Source organism: Pyrus communis, chromosome 9 (genome assembly GCF_963583255.1).
Source record: "Pyrus communis chromosome 9, drPyrComm1.1, whole genome shotgun sequence".
NCBI classification, from domain to species: Eukaryota; Viridiplantae; Streptophyta; class Magnoliopsida; order Rosales; family Rosaceae; genus Pyrus; species Pyrus communis.
Window position 1 is genome coordinate 4725043 of NC_084811.1, and position 21715 is coordinate 4746757.

General features: G+C 37.0%; 2 protein-coding genes and 2 pseudogenes across 5 annotated transcripts; all 4 read right to left on the reverse strand.

Moving 5' to 3' along the window:
- Positions 1-97: 97 nt before the first annotated feature.
- LOC137744236 (pentatricopeptide repeat-containing protein At2g20540-like) lies at positions 98-1469 on the reverse strand (annotated as a pseudogene).
- LOC137745499 (serine/threonine-protein kinase STY13-like) lies at positions 1095-5247 on the reverse strand. Of its 4 annotated transcripts, none has more exons than XM_068485458.1 (6): positions 5050-5247; positions 4298-4570; positions 3624-4069; positions 2969-3093; positions 2117-2275; positions 1095-1990 (listed from the first exon to the last, which is right to left on the reverse strand). In XM_068485458.1, exons 2-6 carry the CDS (start codon positions 4516-4518, stop codon positions 1703-1705), a joined length of 1239 nt encoding a protein of 412 aa, XP_068341559.1. In that variant the 5' UTR covers positions 4519-4570; positions 5050-5247; the 3' UTR covers positions 1095-1702. The 4 variants fall into 4 exon arrangements, with proteins under 4 accessions (XP_068341559.1, XP_068341558.1, XP_068341560.1 ...); XM_068485457.1 differs by having other exon boundaries at positions 4963-5247; XM_068485459.1 differs by having other exon boundaries at positions 3624-3819; positions 3937-4069; positions 4298-5247.
- Positions 5248-13738: 8491 nt separating this feature from the next.
- Positions 13739-16479, reverse strand: LOC137744237 (protein RKD2-like). Its single transcript, XM_068484097.1, has 3 exons — positions 16394-16479; positions 14164-14512; positions 13739-13906 (listed from the first exon to the last, which is right to left on the reverse strand). Exons 1-3 carry the CDS (start codon positions 16477-16479, stop codon positions 13739-13741), a joined length of 603 nt encoding a protein of 200 aa, XP_068340198.1.
- A 2552-nt stretch (positions 16480-19031) lies between these two features.
- Positions 19032-20465, reverse strand: LOC137744238 (protein DETOXIFICATION 53-like; annotated as a pseudogene).
- Between the last annotated feature and the right edge of the window lie 1250 nt (positions 20466-21715).

Here is a 21715-nt window from a genome sequence, read left to right on the forward strand (position 1 = left end):
AGGCGAAGTGAAAGAGATAAATTGTACGAATAGGAGAAAAAAGGTGTGCAGATATAAGTTTCCATAAAATCATAACTTATCTCCAATTACTTCGTGTCTACATGGCTGAAGCGAGCGTTTTGGGGACTCCCTAACAAATCATCTCGTTCCTCAACCGCTCAACGTCGTCCCATCTTTCTGCTTCTGCATAGATGTTTGACAACAAAACATAATCTGCATCCCTTAGAGGCTCCAATTTCGCAAGCTGCCGGAAGCTTTGTTCCGCCAATTCTACGTTTCCATCCCAGGTACCCTACAAGCATCCAACAAGGTCCACCACAGCAAGGAGCTTGCGCCGCAAGGCACTGTTTTGATCATGTGACTGAAATACTGGCGTCCTTCTTCCACCAAACACTTGTGGCTGCAAGCAATGATAACGCCGATGAGTGCAATCCGATTGGGCCCAACTTCACCATGCTGCGTTTCCGTAGTTTCAAACAATTCCAGAGCCTCGTTGGTCGTTGCAGTAACCATGGACAGCCATACCCATAATCATCGAGTTCCAGCAGCCGACGGGTTTCATTTTCAGCTCACTAAACACTTCCCAAGCTGAACTCAATTTTCCACATTTCGAATACTTATCTACATGGGCAACCCCTCAAATACCTCCAATCTTATGGTGCTTCAAGGACTCGTGAATCTTCCTTCCAATCTCCGGTGTTCCGGTTTCAGCACAAGCACCCAATATCGATATGACCGTTACTTCAGTAGCTTCCACCTCGGCAACTTGCATTTCACGGAAGAGCTTCAATGCTCCATCATTGAATTTCCCCCAACTTCAAAACCCGGCAATGAATTTCCCCGCCCTTTCGATTCACACCAAATCCGTACGATTTCTCACCATCTTCCACCTGCTCCATTACTCTGGCCCAAGCTTTGAGCGCAAACTTGAAGGTGAAATGATCCGACCCACCACCCATCTCCTGCATATGGTTGAAAATGTGTGTAGCACTGACGGGAAAGACATTGTTGCTGTAAACTCTGATCATGATGTGACAGACGAAAGGGTCGTCCCCGGCGGTCTCTTCGAGGGCGTGCGCGAGGCAGCCCAGGGGAGACAGCGACGCAAATGCGACGAGCTTTCCGAAGATGGGTTGGTGAGAGAAGAAGAGACGCGCCTTCGTGAGGAGAGCTTGGGCGGATTCGACTTGCGCCATGGAAGAGAAATGCGGAAGTTGCAGAAGCTTGGAGTGGTGCGTGGGAGACGGCGAGGTTCACACTCAGCGTCTTCCATTCCGCAGGCTCTGTGCTCTCGACAGCCGATATCGGTTCAATATCTATTGGAGTATAGTTCCGTTGTGACCATTTTACCCTTTATCCAGCAAAATAATTTGGCTGGCATTTCATCGCCTACAAAAGTAAATACTCAAAATGTTTTGGGTAAAAGAGGAAGGGTACCGTTTGTTAAAAGAAAATTGTCCAAAAACCATGTATTTTTCCTTTACAATAAGGTCACCTCCTACACAATGTGAACAATCCTCAGTTTTTTTTCTATTCTTTTCTCGTCAAGGCACTATTTGATTTCTTGTTCTCTCGTCGTTTGCACATTATATCATCGTTTTTCGAGTGATTAATCACGAATTTGCTAAACTTCTATCGACGAACGTGTGATTGTGTTCCTGCAGTAGGAACGAAAAGATGGTTTCCAAAAAATTTTGCCTGCTCATTGTGAGCTCTTGGTCCTCTTGGCATTGAACAGTTGCCTGAGGAAAGCGAACTTCCCTCTTGTCCGGACAGAGAATTCAGTCATTGTACCATTACTCGCTGCTGCTTCTTTCGTGTCAGTGTCTGGTATAGGCGGTGAGGGTGGCGAGAGCTTGAAGAGGAATGAGTTGAGCATGCGGATGATCTGGCTGAACGTAGGCCTTAGATTAGGGTCTTCAACCCAACATGACTGGATGATAAATGCAAGATCAGGGGATACGTCCTCCGAAAGTAGAGGCCTCGCGTGCTGCATTCTCAGATGACAACAAATAAAGAGTAAGCAACATTAAAAGAATATTGGTTTCAAAAGAAATAACAGACCCAACAGAATGACTGATAGCATTAACAGAAATAACAGACCGAATTGTTATACCTTGAAAGCAGCAGCATAAGCAGCCTGCAAATTGGACATGCCTTCGAAGGGCATGCGGTTAGTCAATAATTCCCATAAGACAATCCCAAAGCTATATACATCAACCTTGTTATTGTAATGCTTCTTCTCTCCCTGGCGTAGAGTAACCGTGCTATACAGCTGCAAATGCTAACAGTCGGTCACAGAGAAGTAACAATTTTGCAGGAACAGTTGGATACATTATTTCAACCAGATCAATACAACTTTTAAGAAGATTCAGAAACAAAAACCAACCAAAAAGACCCAAACGGCACTACAGAGCTAAATCATCAGTGCATAACATAAAAGATTGGCAGCCAGTTAGTTTTTTAACAATTTGTTAAATGATACTTAGGATTCGCAGTAACCAGTTCAACAAACTCTAAATCGTCCCCTCCAACCCTAATTAAAAAAAGAAACCACGCACACTGAAATTAGAATCCATATATAACAGTTAAATATCTGCATCAAGTCATTATCAATGTCTAAATTTCTGCTTGTAGGAAGTTCCCTCCAAACCCAAAAATCAGCCCCAACAACCAAGAGTAGTCATGGACAAATCAATGTCAAAAATTATTCTGGCAATATTCGTATTTCAAATGAAGCACCACCAATCCTATCTATCACAGATACAGAATTGAAATGCGCCTATAAATACATTCAGAAGGCAGAACGAGAGTAATAACTTATCGTTCTGCAGTCTACTCAAATAACCATGCAACGTTTCCAAAACAAAAAGCACTAGAACTGTCCAGTTTATTCAACCAAATAAAAGCACTTGAATCAGAGATTAAAAAGGAATACAAAACAAACAAGATACATATGTAGACAAACCTCAGGAGCCATCCAGCGGTAAGTCCCAGTTTCTGCCGTCATCATCTCTGTAACACTTTCTTCTCTTGCAAGACCAAAATCTGCAAGCTTTACATGTTTCTGATTTGCTGTAAGCAACAAATTATCTGCAACAAGACATGTATCGTTAAAAACCATAAAAAGGGAATTGTTATTGGCACTCCAAATTCCTCATTCTACACTCCAAACTTTCTATATTTAGAAAGAAAAATACACTTGAGAGGAGTGTAGAATGAGATTTTTGGAGTGCCAATAACAGTTCCCCCATAAAAATAGTCATACTAATTAAGCCACATAAAAATGCTTTATGTGATACAGAAAACAATGAAAACTTACTAATTTCAAGAGTAACGATACTATTGAAAAAACAGCAGCACATATCCCAGCTAAAAATTAGTTTTAGCACAAGCACTGCTGCAATTTCGTCGAACTTATTTAACAGAACTATGATAAGAAAGAGACACACTTAAGTGCACAACGTTTCCTTTATAAGTATTGGATTCTTTATTTCATTTTATATATTTAAAAAAAATGTCTGTCAACTGAAAAAGTATTAACAAGCCAATTGTTCCACTATACATTATCCAGCAATAGAAAATACAGAAGTGAAGCACAGCTCAAACTAGCAATATGGTACCAGGTTTTAGATCTCTATGTATGATCCCATTGGCATGTAAACATTCCATAGCATGAGCGATGTCAAGAGCAAATTTAATGGCCACATGGAGCTCTAATGGATTTGGACGAATACTCATCAGGTACTTCCTCAGTGACATCCCAGGTAATAGCTCAGTAACTATCACCATTAGTGGCTCCTTACAAGCTCCAATGAACTGTATAGACAGTAGAATAAAATTAAGAATTCCACTGAAACCAACATGAAAGCCAACGGCCTGCACCCGTTTGAGCATCCATGAACTAAACAGGACATGTTTAATCACAGCACTTACCTTAACAAGATTTTCATGTTTTACTCGCGACATCATATTAACTTCACGGGCAAAACGACCCTCAAGTGCAGCTCTTTCTTCGGTAGTGCTACCACGATGGAGGACTTTGATCGCCACAATTTGATTTCCGTACCTGAAAAATCATTAGACTACATGTACATAACTAGTACACTTGAAAACACACAGATCACTCATAAACATTCCGTGCAATAACACAATGGCACAACCTAATTCATCCGATGACACCAAAATCAGTAACTCTCACAAATTTACAAACAAAAACATTTCAGCTAATAATCAAGACTTGCATTCATCCAAACATTTGAGCATAAGAGTTGACTGAAAAGGAATTGAGACTGACCTTCCTTCATAAACCTTCCCATGCGCTCCCTCACCAATTTTTGCCCCGATAAACAACAATTTCGGGTCCACCAGCAAATTGTCGTCGATTGTCAGCTGCTGGGCAGCAATCAAACCATTCTGCGTGCCTGATTTAGGCTCGACACCCTCCACAGAGTTCCTCAAAACCGCTTGCTCACGCTCCCTCTCTTCCCTTCCGCCGCTCCTCACTCTGCAACTCATGCTGCAAACCTCAAATAATTCCAGAATTCCCCATTCCAACCATCTTTTCCACCTTAATCACAAAATCCACATCATCCCAAATCAATACTCCGACCCTTCATCAAGTTTCACTCAACACTTTCTCCAATTTTCACAAAAACAACATCACAAAAAACCCCAATTTCTCCAAAGCTTGAAACTTTCTTATCCAAACTAAACATTCAGAGCAGATTCTAACCCCACTACTACCAGTAACTCCACGAATTAATACCACAAAAAAGGACAGTAAAAAGGGAAAAAAAATTGGTGGAAACAAAAAGCAGTCAATTTTTTATTTTCCCAAAAAAAAATGGCGAAAATTCAAACTTGTAAAAGAAAACTTTGCTTGAGGTGGAAGAATCGTCGGTTTATAAAAGGAATTTTACTGCATAGAAAAACCAGATAAACGGGCAACAGGCAACTTACAGTCGACGCTAAATTTTCCCGAGAAAATTCATTCGAGAGAAAGAAAATTTCAATTAAAATATTAGTAATAAAGCAAAGAATCGCAACCTTTAACGTCTAAAATTTAGGTCGAAGCTTCTTTTTCTTTTTCTCTTTGAACTTCTACCCGAAAAAAGATAAAACCCTAACCCTAGAAAGCACGAGAGAGTCGAATCTCTGTTTTTCAAGCTTCGCTTCCTCTTCTCTCTCTAGAAAACGTGGATTTTCTCTCTCTACCCACTGAGGAGGAGAGCTCCAATGAGAGATAAAAATGTCGAGAGAGTTCCGACGAGGGTTTAAAGTTGAAAGCTTTAAATGTGAGAGGAAAAAAGAGGAAAGTGATGTGGCTAATGGTAGAGGGACACGTGGAGAGCACATATAGAAAGGTCTGCTCGTTGCGCGCGTGGCATCAGCGATTTGGACTGCTTAGATGGAGAGCAGCCATGTCTCGATAAATGCATCTTCTTCGGCTCGGCTCTGCTTTGGCTTCGCTTGAAAGTCGATCGATTTTCTTACATCTTGTACGTGACTTAAGTCAGTTGGTCAAAAGAGTGCTCCCGCCTCTTCGTATTTGTGCTCAAATTCTTATTTTAGTGGAGTAGTTTATGATATCACTTTGTCAAAATAAAATTACAAAAAAACCTGTAAGAGCGTTACAACTAAAGTAGTTAAAAGCATTTGTAAGTGCATACCCTACGACGATATTAGTAAGGCGAGGGGTTGTGTAAATTCACATATTAGGTCAGCAAAATTGGATATAAAAAACACTATTTATGAAAATCAAACTTAAAATATTATGATATTACTTTTCATTTACAATGAAAGATAAGCCCGAATCTTGCCAAATAGACCTGAATATTAGCTCTGCTCCCTTGTTATTAGTTGTATTAATAAAAATTGAAAAAAAAGTTGGGAGTTAGGATAATCTTTTTATCCGTTGCTTCTTTAAAAAAAAAAAAAAAAATTCTTTATCATATTATTTAATAAGTGAATGAAAGGACAATTTTGAATTTTCATGTGAAGTCAGTGGGGAGTTTTTTATCTGTGTGATTTTGACATTTCTCCAAATTTGCACTGTGTCTATTTTATTGACCAGAAAAATGTGTGTGTTTTCATTTTAAATGCCAATCTTTACACCTTGATAAGGAGAGGGTGGCCATTAGCCACCAGGGATTGTGTTGACACTTGAGTTTGTATCCAAAGTCATATTTTTGTAGTTGTTAGATAGAATTTACTTGTGTTTAAATATTACTTGGTTCACTTAATTCACCTATTCAAGTGAATATAATAAATTTTGATATAGTGGATTTTATATTATGGGTCGATATTAGGTCTGATAATTTCTTGCATGATCTATTAGTCCGACACGAAATGCACGAAAATAAAATGTGTTTTAGATCAATACGTTAATGAGCTGGGTTGTTATTGGATTCTCTGCTAAAAATTTGTTAACAAGTCGAATCATTATTCGATCACCTGTTAATAATTCGATAAGATATTGTTTGCCAGATTTAACATTAAACATGGCGATTTCTCACATGACCCGTTAATCCAACACAAAACAACATGACTTGTTAGCGAATCAGGTTGTTATCAGTTCACCTGTTAAGAATATGTTAAGATAACAAGTTTGACACGACAAAACCCGTTAAGATAACGAATATGATATGAACACGACAAACATGACTTGTTTGCCAGGTCTAGTTGATATTGAAAAACTAAGCCTTATTCAAAGGAAGAAAATTTAAAAACAAATTCTTATGTATTCCTCCTACTTACATCAATATTCGAAACTTTTGTTCCATTTTATTGATTTACAAAATTCTATATATAATAAGGGTGTTGTTATTGACACTCTACAAAACTCTTTGTAAACTTTATACTTGTTATCGATATACGGAATTTTAGATAATTAGTGTTACATCAAAGATTATATTAACTTGGTACAATGAAATAGAAAAAAAGTTTAGTTGATGAAATGATACGCAATCATTGTACAATATGAGTCTTGCGATTAGCCTTAGTTATAAAATTAACAACTAAAAAAATCATAAACAACGGGAGGTGGAGTGTCTTGGTGAATAAAGGCTTGTTTGGGGAATGTTTTTAAATGATGAAAAGCGCTTTAAGAGAAAGTCTTTTTGAACCAATCATTAGCAAAAAAGAGTAATGCAAGTTAGTATTAGAAGTGCACTTCAAGTGCTTACGAAACCCGAAAACAATGTTTCTAAAAGTGTTTTCAATCATTAAAAACACTTCCAAAACAAGCCATAGAGCCTTCATTGTTTTCAATCAAGTGTTTATGAAGGTTCTATGGCTTGTTTTGGAACCAAACTCCTATTAAAGTAATAAGGTTGTTCGTAATCAACAAAAAAAATTTAAAACTATCATAGTTTTGAATTGTTCACATAGGTCCATATATAAATTGAGATGTGATAACTCTACAGATGAATTCAACCTTGTTTTCTTGCACCAAAATTCGAATTTCAGTCCTAAACACACATTTCGACTCAATATCGACTATCTTGGCACATCCTTAGTAAAATAGGAGTTTGGTTTTCAAGAAAACTCCCAAAATAACCATGGCATAAACACGGGTCATAAAAAGAAAAGTAAATATTTTGACATACTTTTGGTGCTAGACGATAGCATATGCGACGGCGTAGTTGCCAATTTATACCATCACCGTGACAGTGTGGGGACTTTGTACCGGAAGAGGACTTTTCCAATGTTTTGTGACAAAGAAGCGTTGAATTTTGGGGCGTGGGAGAAATATTTTAATGTTGAAATTTGCACATGCCAAAATTCTAGTGGCTTGTAATACATTATGAAAATAAAATAACAGTTTAAATGAATTTGAGTAATGTCTTTTTCCAATTAATTAATCACACGTGGGAGTGACACGTCAATTTTTGTATGGCCTCCTGCATGGGCCATGACTTGACTTGGAGGACTTGAGGATGTGGAGAGAGTTTGGGCCACCGTGCAGTGGAAAAATTAGAATTTACACTTTGGTAGTGAAAGGGTAGCAATTTAGCCGAAAATTGAAAATTTTGTTGAGTGTTTATTAAAAGACAGGATTAAAATATAGAAAAAATAATGAAAATGATTTGAAAATTTTGAGTTTTAACGATAAGGAAAAAATAAAGGGTACAGTGAATCGTACCAGGATTAACTTTTTAGAGTGAAAATATGATTTTTTGTTAAAATGAACAGTACCAGATACTTTTCGTTAAAGTTCCCTTAAAATATAGAAATAACATCATCCGTTCTAATAACTAAAGAGTAATGCTAGGTAGATCAATTTTTTTAAACCAAATTTGCAAACTAAATGATGTGGTTGTAGATGATTGGATTATTAATTAAGTGTCAATTACCGTGCTTGTTTCTTATTGGTGACACATCATTTGGTTTAAAATTTTTGATCTTCCTAGCATTACTCATAACTAAATAGATTCATACTTTCCTGATCTTTTTATGATTTCCAAGTTCCAATGGAATGAACACATCATTCTCTCCCATTCATACTTAGGGCTAGTTTGATATTGCTGTGCTTTGAAAAAAAATTGCTTCTATTGTGCTGTGAGAATAAGCAGCTGTGAAATAAAGCAGCAGAGTGTTTGGTAAACTTTTTTGTAAAAGTGCTTTTGAAAAAAAAAAAAAAAAGCAGTATTATGGTGTTTGATAAACTTTTATGTAAAACAGCTGTGAAAAAAAGCTGGTTTTTCAAAGTTGGGTTTTGCAGCTTTGTGTTTTTGGCTTTTTTTCATCCAAAACTATGAAAAAAAGCTGAAGCTGAATGTTTACCGAACATAAAAAAGCTCTCAGCTTTTTTTTATAGCCGTTTTTTTCAGAATCACATTAGTACCAAACTAGGGCTTACTTCTACATCCCACTTCCCAAGTTAAATCCCAACCTTCTTTCCTTTTGAGTTTTATTGAATAAATAATCTTTGTGGTGATAAGACATTTGAAAAATATCTAATGTGCTAAAAAATTAGAATATAAACTCTCGGAGTGTAATTTGTCAACAAATTTAGTCAAAAATGATATTTCTGTTAAATCTTCGCTAAACACAGGCGTAAAAGCATACTTTCATGTGTGCACCTTATTCTTCCTCGTCTCTATTCTCTCTCTGTAATTTGTATTTTCACTCTCTTTTCTCTGATGATGACATGAAACAGGCAATCTCAGCCGCACTTCAATTTATCTTTTTACTATCTCTCTCTTATTAAAAATACTAAAACAATTTATAAATTTCTTGCCTTTGTTTCATGGTTCGCTAGAAAACGAAGAGAGCCTAATGGCAGTAGTTGCGCAAGTGGTTGTAGTGATTTGTACTGTTTCTTTTTCCATCAGAAGCTACTCGTTCATGATACTAAAAAAGGTTGGGAATTTCGGGGGAAAAATAGTATAGCCACTTTTGCGTTTTTGTGGTCTACTAATTTGGTTTGGATGGAAAACTCACAAAAATGGTTGGACAAAGAGAGAAATGCATGAAGAAGGTGAACATTCAATACAGACATAAGGAAGAGAGATGGAGAGACAAGGTGAAAACAAAAGAAGGATTGAGATAAAAGTACGAGCTTGACCCCACATTTAACATTAAATCACTTTTGCATTAAATTTGATGATGGACTACACCATGATGATTTACATTATAAATTTTTGAATGTTTTAACGAAAAGTTCGCGGTATTATTCATTTTAACGAAAAATTATATTTTTACACTAAAAAATTAAACCTGGTACTATTCATTTTACCATTTATTTTGTCTTTATCGTTAAAACTCAAAGTTTTCAAGTCATTTTCATTAGTTTTCCTTAAATTTTTTACCATGGCGGCTATCTTCTGAATCTCTACTAATTAATAAAACACTCATTGTCAATAAAAATCTTATAAAATTACTAGTTTAACCCTCTAATTAAAACATAACATGAATAAGAAATATGAGGCATAAATGTAATTTCACACAACCAAATTTTACTGTTTTTTTTTTCTTTCAAAGACTCACCTACATGTAATCCTAACATATCTCTAATTAAAAATAAATAAATAAAAATCACACTCCCACATTCTCTATCACTCTCTTCCTCTCTCCTTCTATATCAAAAAAAAAAAAAAAAAAATTTCTCACACAGTTTGTGTGTGCCCATATGCTAGTACCTTATTACCACGAGACCATTTATCCAATTAAGTCTTTCTGCTATTAAACTAATTAACTACTCGTCAAAAATGTTATTCATATCGTCTATGTACTCTTTCTAATAAAGATGAGATCCACATGTGTTAGTAAATTCTACTTCTATTAAAAAATGATTCAAATGATAGAACAAATAGATAGTAAGTGGCACTACACATCACTCTTGCATGAACATTCGAATTATTCCATGTGGTTAATGAAAAATGCCACGTTTTGGAGCCAATAAAATTCCAATTCAGCTATGAAGGTACATCTTGTGGACGACGTGCCGGCAACAATCTTTCACACTGTACATGCCTACTTTTGATGTGATCATCCGGAGTGCGAAAAACGTGACCGTTGTTTATTAGCCAACTAGTCAAAATAATATCGACGTTTCTGGGCCACTGAAACCCTCATTGTTATCTTTTGATTCGTATATCCATGTCTCATATGGGTAGCCATCTTACGTTGCATGAATCAATCATATTTTGGACCCACGTCGCTGTGATGCATATGCCATGTCATCCACAATACAAGTGGTGTGTCTAGTGGCAGATTATATATCCTCACATGCCACGGTGGCCTCTAAACATTGATATATATGGAGTCCACAGCAATTTTTATAGTATAAATATATTGTTTTAGTAGCGTTTTGTGTTTTGTGACAAAAAAAAAAAAAAATTGTATATGAGATTGTATGATTGATATGGAAAGTCACTACGGACAATAAACTTGTGCTACAAAAGCATTTCTTCTAAGAATATAATAATATGACATAGTCTAAGTAAAGTTTTTTTTGTTTTTTTGACAAGAAACGATAGCATAGTCTTTCATTAATCAACACCAAATAATTACAGAATGTCATTGGGTACATAATTCTAGTGACCAATAAATTGATCAGGAATGAATTTGCACAAAACAGACAAATAACAGTAAACCCCTAGTAGACACCCACAAGCACAACCACACAATCACCAAGCGCACAAGAACTACCAGTACAAATCTGTCACAATAAACAATAGCGCAACAGAGAGATACCGGCAGACACAACATTCATCGTTGAATAGTGAGGCCATAAAAAGTCATCGCGAAAGTGCGAAACCACGTCCAAGTCATCGTTAGCAGACAAGACTCACAATACACAATGCACAAAGGCGAAGACCAAATTAGCCAAAACACCAGTGCTACCATGGTGCACAAGGGCGAGAGGAACTACATTGCACCAAGAAGGGATCCGATGTACAACTCATAACAGGGGGAACGAGGCACTCTTGCCAAGGCCACCTACAAATTCCGAACAATGGGACACAGGCGTCCACGCACAAGCCGAGCCGAGCCGCAATGAGATGTACATGCCAAGCTCCCAGACCAAGCCGATCTTCCAGAACTGAGAGCACCGAAGCTGTCGAGGAGGGTAACACCACTAAGGAATAGAGTTGACGAAGAGGGGTCTAACCCAGCTGCAGCACAGATCTAAACCCCACACCAGGAAAGCGAGCGCTAAATCGAAGAAAATCTTGAAAGGGCATGGCCCGAGTCGGGGTATAGGGCATAGATCCATGGATATCTACACCCAAAATGATGGGAGAGAAGCAAGGGAGGGGAGAGGAGGATGGGAAAGGTCGGGAATGAGGGGTCAGCGTGAGGAAGTGGGAAGAAAACGAGAATGGCGAGGGGTGGAAGATGGTTGAGATGGGGAAAATGAGGGAAAAGGAAGGAAGGAAGAGCTAGAAAAGGGAGGGGAAAGGCTGCCACCTGTAACGAGCTGAAATTTCTAATTCGGAAGCTAATTACTAAGATAGGCCCTTAATTCATTTTCTTAGCAAATTTCACTAAAAGATTAATCTCAGGTATTTTATTATGGCTGCATCTAACCTTCTCGTTAGACTGCCTACGTACCTTACTAAGGGATCAAGTCATTCGTAGTTCACATTACACTTCTAGAACAACATACTAAAATTTAATTTCGATCCAATGGTTGGATCTCCACTAATCACAACATTCGAGTGGCGGTTGACGTTTTAATTTACCAACTTGAAAATCCAATTCAGGAAGATCCGTAAGTCGGATTCTCAATCTGTAAGTTCCTAAGGTCCTCAAATATTATGTACTATAATGTCTCAAAGTTCGGTGCCGATCCAACGGTTGAATGGTTGTCAATTACGACAAATCGTACGACGGTACAATTATCCAAAAAATTTGAATATTCGAATCATTACATCAAATTTCAACGAACAGACTTTGGATATGGGTTCAAAATCCATGTAAACAGATTCTCCCCCACTCGCTACCGCGTGTGGTGGTTTCTGGCGACCGGAAACCCACTTTTTCATCTAACTCCAAATTCTACCAAAATTTATAGGAAGATAGAGCTCAACAAGAGGAACAAGTTTTATACCTTCCACAAAGTCCAAAAGTGGACGGAAGAGGGTCAATTCCATTGAGAAAACTGGTGGGTGCCTAAAGCTTCCTGGTGTCGATTTGTCGCCCACGATGGTCCAACGGGATCAAAGCTGGTTGGGATTTACTCCTGGGATGATGGGCTACCAAACCCAAGTGGTAGCATCAGCCATCGCTTTTCCGATTCACCGGAAAAATCAAAAGGGTGGGCGGAGCACCATTGGTTTTCATCAGTTTTTATGGCCTCTCACCGCCACATACGGTGGCTAATCAAGGTGGTTCTTTGGTTGGATTTTGTAGAGGGGAGCGAGAGCTTCAACATGGTGGTGGTGGCGTTGTAAAATTCCACCTGAGTTGGCCGAAATTGACCTTGAAAATGGGAGGTCGCGAGAGGTCAAATGAGGATTTTTCTAGGTCATTTGGGCCTTCTCACCAGGTTTCCCAAAGTGGAAACCTTCTAATTTCAGGCTGACTAATTATAGGCTCCCTACAAATAGTAAGTCCACATGTCTAAAAAGTCTCACTACTTCCGTGGCTCGTAATTTCTCCGTTCTAACTCGGAATTAGGATCCGTTTGCACCTATGCACTTGTAGAGTCATCCTCTATTCAAATATATTTAGAAATACGATAAAGTATTTGAAGATAAAATACATCCTCATCAAAATTACGTTTAGTCAACAAGAGACATTTTCGTCTTTTCACTTTCCAATAAATTTTTTCCATATAATCATATATTTTAAAATTTTCAGGGTATTAGGCCCCCAACCATAGCTAGAGGCTAGCGGCGAAGGGGTTGACGGCTAGGGTTTGGTTGAAAGAGGGAAAGAGCTTTGTGTGGGCCTTAAATCCTAAAAGGATAATGCTAGGGAGACTAAAATTTTAAACCAAACTTGCAAACCCAATGATGTGTCAGTAATAAGAAATAAACACGTTACTTAACACTCGAATAATAATCCAAGAATAATCCAATTATCCACAACCATAATAATTGATTGAAAATTTGTATCTCCTAGCATTACCCAAACTAAAAACCAACAAAATTTTCCTCCTTACCCATGTGGGCCTCAGACAAACAACCAACTTTTTTTTGCCTTTTTCCTTTGCTTTTTATCCCTTTTCTTCTTTCTTTCCTCCTGTGGATTTCTTCCATTCGCACAAAACAATAAGACCTAATTAATTATAGCTGGACATGGACCTTTTCTTCTTGTACTTGGCTTTAAAGAAAGCTCTTCTCAGCCTCTTTGTGTTCTCTTCGAGTTGCAAATCCGGAAATTCCTCCATCAGCTGCCTCTCCCTCTCCAACAATTCCACCTCTCCATTCAGCTGACCATCTCCTACCTCCTGCATAATCCACATACACATCTCATTATATCAACGTATAACCATGCCAAAAAAAATTGATCCACATCCACATGCATGGTAAAAAGTAAGCATGCATGGTAACAAAGTTGTACGTGTATTAAAGAATTAATTATAGGGAGAAGTTAGAGACATGCATGAATGTTTCTTGCTAGGGTTTGAAGGCTGGCCAATTTGCGATAGGGCCAACGAGGAATGCCCAACTCCCGACACCTTTTCTTCAAAACCGTTTGGCTGACATTCATTTCCTGGGCTGCCTCAGATACGGGCATGTAGAAGTGATGGGATATGGTTTCCTTTGACAAATCTATTGAATGGTGGCTTCTCTTCTCTTCTACTTTGCATGTGGTGTCGGACAAATCTATTGAACGGTGACTTCTCTTCTCTTCTAGTTTGCATGTAGTGTCGGACAAATCTACTGAACGGTGACTTCTCTTCTCTTCTAGTTTGCATGTAGTGTCTTCCCTCAAATCATTGGTTTTCGTTTCTTGAATATCCAGTGACGATGATGATGAGTAAAACGGATCCGAAAAGTTATATTCCGGTGAAAATTTGTATTCCCAATCCAATGGAACGTAGGCGCTTCCCCTAAGATACGTTGGAAAGATAATGAAGATTAATATATACTACGTCTAAGGTTTTGTGGAAGAGGAATGCTAGCACCCTTTGAATTTTAAGGTTCTCGTTCTCTCTTCTAGGCTCTTTTTCTCATATGTTGCACGATGGTTTAAACAGTCTATTTTCTAGGCTGCTCTTTAAAGAACAACTCTGTCAAAAATCAATTAAATCCAAAATCGTTTAGTCATCTAACGGTTAAACGGATTATGATTTTGGTTGATTTTTTATTTTATTTTTCTGAGTTGATCCTTAAATTGTAACCTAGAAATTAGACGATTTTGATCATCAAGCAACATAAATACAAAATAAACAAGAGAGCCAAAAAAATAAAACGAGAAGATTCAAGTAAAAAAAATTACTAGCATCTCTGTTTGTGAAATTGCAACCTTTGTGTAATCTGAGTATTAGAAGATAAAATTATACTGCCGTAATATGCTATATGTACCTCAAGTCAAGGGGAGCAAGATGACTTGCGAAGGAAAATAGGTCTCCATCGTTTTGATCTTCGGTGGACAACCAATCCATGAAACAGAATACTTTGAGGTTGGGAATGTTGTGTCTTCACTGTCGACGGTTGGACTACAAAGACCTCAAATAAACCAATTGTTGTGTCTTCACTACTGTTGAGGATGATCTCAGGGTTCTGCAGCTTAACAATTTATAGGAAAATCAATTAGTGGTAGGCTTGAAATTAAGAGTTCCACATTAATACCTACATGTTACGTACTATACTGTATGAAGCTTCATCGAAAGATCATAAGAATAATTAGGCACAGATTTGTTTTTCTTATAGGCTTCCATGTACAGAAAAAATTATTAATTCTAAGCTTCCAATCTGCTTCCTAAATCCTAAAAACAGCCATGCATGAGTGCTGGTCAATTGGTTTTCACTTTTATAAATGGTCAAGTAAACATAGACTTTGAATACAATGCTCCATTTGGACCAGATATTTGAAGACTAAATACTAATTGTGTTTTCCCTTCTACGACTTCCTAACATTGACTGAACGATATAGGTAAGAAAGGGATATATTTATGGGTAGGCAATTACTTCCTTAAGTCTACTTTTATGTATACGCCATTTTCTACTTTTTCAAAGATAAACCACAAGTTAATTCTTAAGGCCTTCTACAATTGTGTCTAGTATTGAAATCGATTGGATAACTTTATAGAATAAATGTATTTTAAATGAAGAAGTAGATGCAACTTTCAAACTGTATTCAAGTTGAAATTAAAGAATGAACTAGTTATGAAAAAAAATATTTTTTTTTCAATGTCCATGAAAATAGTAAGATTAGAATAGAAAAAAATTTCTTCTTGACTACTAAGTAAAAAATATCAGAGTCTTTATCTTCCATGATGCATTTTCATATTTTGATATTGTCAAATACATCTCACGTTCTAATACAAAGTGGACTCTCTAAAAAATAAGTTTCTAATCAAACTTTCCCTTATGGAGACATTCCGATACCATAGCATGAACCGAAAAGCAAAGTCTTCCTCTCGAAAACGAGCTAACATAGAACACTTGCAGGCAGAGATCTATTTCTGTAGCAGGAGGAAAGCCCTTACTAGACGGGGCAATCCAAGGCATCGGTTTACAGATGAAGTTCTAGCACATCTGTGAGTGAAAAAAGAACAAATAGATCTTAAAAAATAATGTACAGAACATATTGAATGAAAGTCCATCGTGTTTGCTTCATTGAATAAAACTTATACAATGAAATTAATCAAATTACACTAGTAGACAAAAGCTCATCTATCACGGTCAATAACCGTGGTAGATTACAATCCACCACGAGCATAGTGTCCGTTTGTAATCTGGACGTGATAAAAACTCTTAGTTTTTACCACAGACAATGCCCTTTGTCAAATGCAATATAACCACGAATTGTGCGCATGATAGATTTGAATCTAACACCATGTGCTATGGCCATTGTGAGTTACATATTGACCATAGGCCATGCCCGTTATAAGAAAAATTTCAGAAATAATACATTACTTCATAAAATTCACATATTCAAATATTACACTAAAGCTAGCAACATAAACAATTAGTAGTAATAGTAAGAAATACCAAACCAATGAGTTATACTACAATTTTGTACCAAACATGTACAGACTTTGTTTCATACTTTAAAACAAAACTGAAGTCCTAGTTCCAAACTCGGTGCACTAATTATATTCGTCTCTTCAAGAAGACACACATCTCCGGCAAGTCAATACGCACTTCAAATTTGCAGGTGCCTATAATGTAAATGTAGTAGTTGGTATTTGAGTTATAACCCATCATAAATTAGAATCACCAACGACCTATGAAATAAAGAAGGAAAAATATAAAGCTTAGAATCAAACTCATGTCTCAAGGACACTATAAACAGAAAAATTCAAAACCACCAAGTCAATTACTCAAAATGCAACCAATCGTAATCCAAGTAATAAAAAAATTCCAAGTATCGAATATCCCAATAATATATTGATATATCAATTAACAAGTTAATCCTATCATTCTAAAAAAAAAAACAAAAAGTCTTTGATAACTTACTGTAATTGATTAGCCAGAGGACGAAAAATAAAAAAACTGAAGGAAAAAAATTCGAAGCAAAGAAAATTGCTACCAAATCCCTCCAAGAGTAGCACCGCTTCAGTTTGGTTTCTGCTCTTAGATGCCTGCAGGGAAAAAGACTATCAACCAAATATTGTACGTAGCACTTTAAAAGAAAAAATTGTAAACCCTAAATTTTGAAGAATAAATACAAAAACCTAGAGTGAATACCTAATAAATTAGGGAGCTTGAATAAAAGAATTTCAGATTTCAAAATTAAAAATTAAAAATTTTGGTTAGTTAAAAGAATTTCAGATTTCAAAATTAAAAATTTTGGTTAGTTAAGGGAGGGAGGGAGAGAGAGAGAGAGAGAGAGAGAGAGAGAGAGAGAGAGAGAGAGAGAGAGAGAGAGAGAGAGAGAGAGAGAGAGAGAGAGAGCCTTTTATAAATACCTGTTTGGCTTCTCAGAATAACCATGAAAGGGAAGAAGATGGGGTCAATGAGAAGGAGAGGGTGAATGAAAATTTGTAGATGGCTAACTAAGAACGGTTGAGAAGTTTTGAAGTTGGCGCTGGTGGGAGAGAAATAAAAAGAAGGTAAAAAGATTGAGGAATGATTTCACTTAAATTTTGGGAAGAGTGGGAATATTGTGAAAATTTAAAGATTTGAAAATTTGGGAAAATTTCTAGTCCCACCTTCTGAAACTTTTTAAAATAGTATGTAACTGCATCACTTTTAATGTTTGTGGTAGATACAAAAATACGGTGTAGCTACTAACAATATTGACCATGGCCAATGTACAAGGTGGTTTAATACTTTTACAACGTGCTGACTAAGACCGTGGTAGTAAGTTTTTTATTATAACGGGCTACTACTTGCCCATTGTAAAATATTATTATCCACAACATGCTGACTAAGCCCGTGATAAATGTTCATTTTTTTATAATGGGCACATAGTGTCCGTGGTAAAATTGATGTGGTAAATGAAAATTTTTCTTGTAGTTAATTGAAAGCACCATTTGCATAGCAGTTCATAACTTTGCTGTTGGCTCTCTACATTTAAATGAGTTTACAAAATACATTGAATAGGAAGTTCAGTTAGTTTGATTACAGCAGATGCAGATGGATTGAATGTTGGTGTTTATGTAGTTTTAGTTGAAACTTCATGTTAGTCCCGCTTTGGTAGTGGGAAAACTTCAATTCATAATTGTTGGTCCACATTATATATGTTTGAAAATGGATGATGCCCTATCTGTGTCGGCCCATATGGTTTATATGTTGGTTTTAGGAAACGTTTAAAACATCAGTACAGTGAAAATATTGATATGCAAATTTATGAAATATCGATGGATATATCGATATCGGTTGCTTTTGATGAAAATTTAAAATAAAACTTTAGGGAATGTCAAACACTGGATTAGACGAAATATAAGAGTTTCTCTGATATTTAACCGATATGTTGGAAATATTGACCGAATATGTCGATTGTAGCTGAAATTTAAGAGTTTCTCCGATATGGATCCCTTCCCTTTTCATATATTTCTCAAACTTTTCTTATATTTTCAAACATGTTTTAGGCTACGTGATTGACTAGGACAAAAATTTTAATCCGGAGATTAGGGCAAAATTTGAGTTTTCAGTTGGCCTTGCATTGTAATAATTTTCAAATTTTTTCATATGCCAAAAATGCCCTCATCATATCTGTGCAAATGATAAGGATTTTTTTTTGGGTCCTACATAATCTAAAGGAACTATGAAAAAAAAATTATGTATTAACGTTAAATCTCGTGATTAAGGACCAAGTAATTTGATTTTTCTTTTGGTTTCTTTCCAATGCTGTAAACACCAAAAAGAAAACCAAACAAAAAAATATGTGATTTCTGACCAAAGGATTAATTTGTACTGAATTCCCTACGTAAATTATCCCTGAAATATTTGTAAAACTCAGACTTCAGTAGGAGTTAGCAGCCCACTTTCTTCATCATCTATCTTCTCTAAGTTCTCTTCAATTTCGTTTTTCACTTCCACAGCCTGAGTCAGATGCTCAGCCCTTCTTGTTTGGTGTTTCCAATCAGTGTGGAGCAATGTGTACACCATCATACCCACACAAGACAACTGTGCTGAAAGCAGCCCAAACCACAGCCCCAAAAACCCTATTTTAAACGTAAAAGTCGCAAGAATAGCAACTGGCAGTCCAATTAGGTAAAATGCCAACAAGTTTATTTTTACACCAAGCTTAGGTCTTGCAGTAGCTGTTAACACTCCACAGGAAGCTGTTTGAGGAACGTTGCCTATTTCACACAAGCCCAAAACTGGAAGTGCAGTAGAAATCAAATCAAGAATTTGTGGATCGTTCGTGAACAGTGTCCCCCACATGGACCTAAAAGCAGTCATGAAAATGAACGCGGAAATCCCCCAAGCAAATGCCATGATTAGCCCAATCAGGGTGGTCCACTGGGCACGGGTCGGTTGCCCTGCGCCCAGCGAGAGTCCTACACGCGTCGATAAGGATCCACTTAGAGAAATTGGGATAATGTATAACATTCCAGTTGTTTGCAACAAAATTCCCATTGCTGCAACACTTGCTTGTGGGTTACTCAACCAGCCACAGAAGAACAACATAAGTTCATACCACCACCACTCTAAGCAAACTGAAACACAACTGGGTAGAGACAAACTTAGCAATGGCCCCCATCCTTGAAAGGCTGAGAGCATGGTGAGGCCATGCCATGGCTTCAAAGCATGAGGTGATCTGGCTAGATAAATTACCAAACCCAAATTGAAAAGAAAAGTGTTCCAAGCAAGCCCTAAGGCAATACCTGCAACCCCAAAATCCATATATGTGACCAAAAAATAATTCATAGGTAAATGAAAGAGGGCGGAAAATGCGGCTGCTAGGGTTAATGCGGTGGTGAACCCTTGTGTTCTGAAAAAGATTCTCAATGGTAGAAGCTGAGCTTGCCCTATCAATTCAGGAATGGCAAAAACCATGTAACGTTTTGCAACCCTAGTGATTTGCGGGTCCTGCCCTAACAATATAAAGATGGGCTCCATGTTGAGCCACAAGAGTGAGATGGGGATGGCAACAAGGAGGAGGAGGCAAAGGGTTTTCTGAAAAGTTTGACTGATAACTGACCATCTTTGAGCTCCATAAGCTTGGCTACAAATGGGGTCCATCCCCGTCGATAGACCTCTGAGGAGTGAGTAACCTGTAATATTTGAAAACCCTAGAGCCAATGAGCCTCCAGCCAATTCTGTTTTCCCAAGACGGCCCAAGAATAGCATTGAAACAAGAGACCTTGAGTATATAAGCATGGATGTTATCACTATAGGGCCTGCAATCTTTACCAACGATCTCAACTCTTCTCCTATCTACATGGATTCACAAAAGGAACGCGAAGTATTAGAAAATGGAATTTAATTTTTCTGCAAAGAAAGAAATTACTACAAGGAGCCCCGTCTACAACCTCCAATCATAAACTGTCGAGGTGGAAACCAGAACTGTTAGGCAAAGAGTGGATCGAAACTTTTTCACATAATTGAGAATGATTTAGACAAAATGCATAAGTAACAAAATTAACTTCCCTAAACACATACGAAAGCTTAATTTGCTGAAAGAAAGAAAATTTTACAGAGAAATTACTTTAAAATATAACACGTGGAAAATAGAAATATAAAGTCACTAGCTTAAAATGTATTTTTTTGGACCTTTCGTAGATTGTAAGAGTTGCAAGTTGCCAGAAGGCATAGTTGGTGAGGCATCGAACAAAAACCTCAGGGCATCGGCTCTCTTAAAAATGTAGCCAATGAAAAATATTGTCAACGTACGTCTAAAGAATCTAAAGCTGCCATAAAATGATTATGTTTAGTGCAGAGTAATTTAGGTTTGTCACCTATAGTGAGTATACTTTACTATTATCTAATTTGAAATCGATGTTTAATATATTGTTGATATATTCACAAATTATAGAATCTGTCAGACATGTGAGTGAATAGAAAAAATGGTCCAAAACATACATTATTAACCAATACCTGAACATGCGGTTATGATTAGGGAAGTATATATGTGGTTCTGAATTATTTCTTAACTGGTCAGCTTACGTGTTACTAGACAAGCATTGTGGCCTTCAATTGGGAAGCTTTTAGTGTGACCACAAACCTTTACGTGGAATAACCAATCCATCATTATATTGTTCAACCGTGCTATAACTTATGAATTGATAACTTTATGTAACTGTATGAGTGTCACATTGAAAATTTTCTCATCTTAATTAGACATTTCACTCGTATGAGTGTGGGGGCTGTGGTGCCACATGTGAGTGTGTATGGGATAGCTCGTCAAACATATGGTGTAGAGGTCCGTGAGCCAATCTCAGAATTGTTTGTTCCAAAGAATTACAACAAGCAGTTTGGATTGCACTTAAAAGAATAAAAAACATAACTTGAACGATAAAGCTTAAGCTTCAACATCTAGATTTCTAAACAAAAACCTGACAGTCTATATGTGTAATGACGTGAAACACGTATAACTGTTAGACTTAACTAGTGAGTTGTCCAGTGTAATGCTTGAAAAAATTTATACCATTCAGCACAAAACTAATGGCCGCTGACATCATAAATATTATCCA

Coding starts and splice junctions, on each gene's coding strand:
- LOC137744237 (XM_068484097.1), bottom strand. CDS start 16,479: ATGGCCATAGCACATGGTGTTAGATTCAAATCTATCATGCGCACAATT. Junction 14,513..16,393: donor GACAAAGGGCATTGTCTGTG/GTAAAAACTAAG, acceptor AACGTATCTTAG/GGGAAGCGCCTACGTTCCAT. Junction 13,907..14,163: donor AGGCAGCCCAGGAAATGAAT/GTCAGCCAAACG, acceptor TGGATTATGCAG/GAGGTAGGAGATGGTCAGCT.
- LOC137745499 (XM_068485458.1), bottom strand. CDS start 4,518: ATGAGTTGCAGAGTGAGGAGCGGCGGAAGGGAAGAGAGGGAGCGTGAG. Junction 4,070..4,297: donor GGGAAGGTTTATGAAGGAAG/GTCAGTCTCAAT, acceptor ATGATTTTTCAG/GTACGGAAATCAAATTGTGG. Junction 2,276..2,968: donor ACCGCTGGATGGCTCCTGAG/GTTTGTCTACAT, acceptor TAGCATTTGCAG/CTGTATAGCACGGTTACTCT.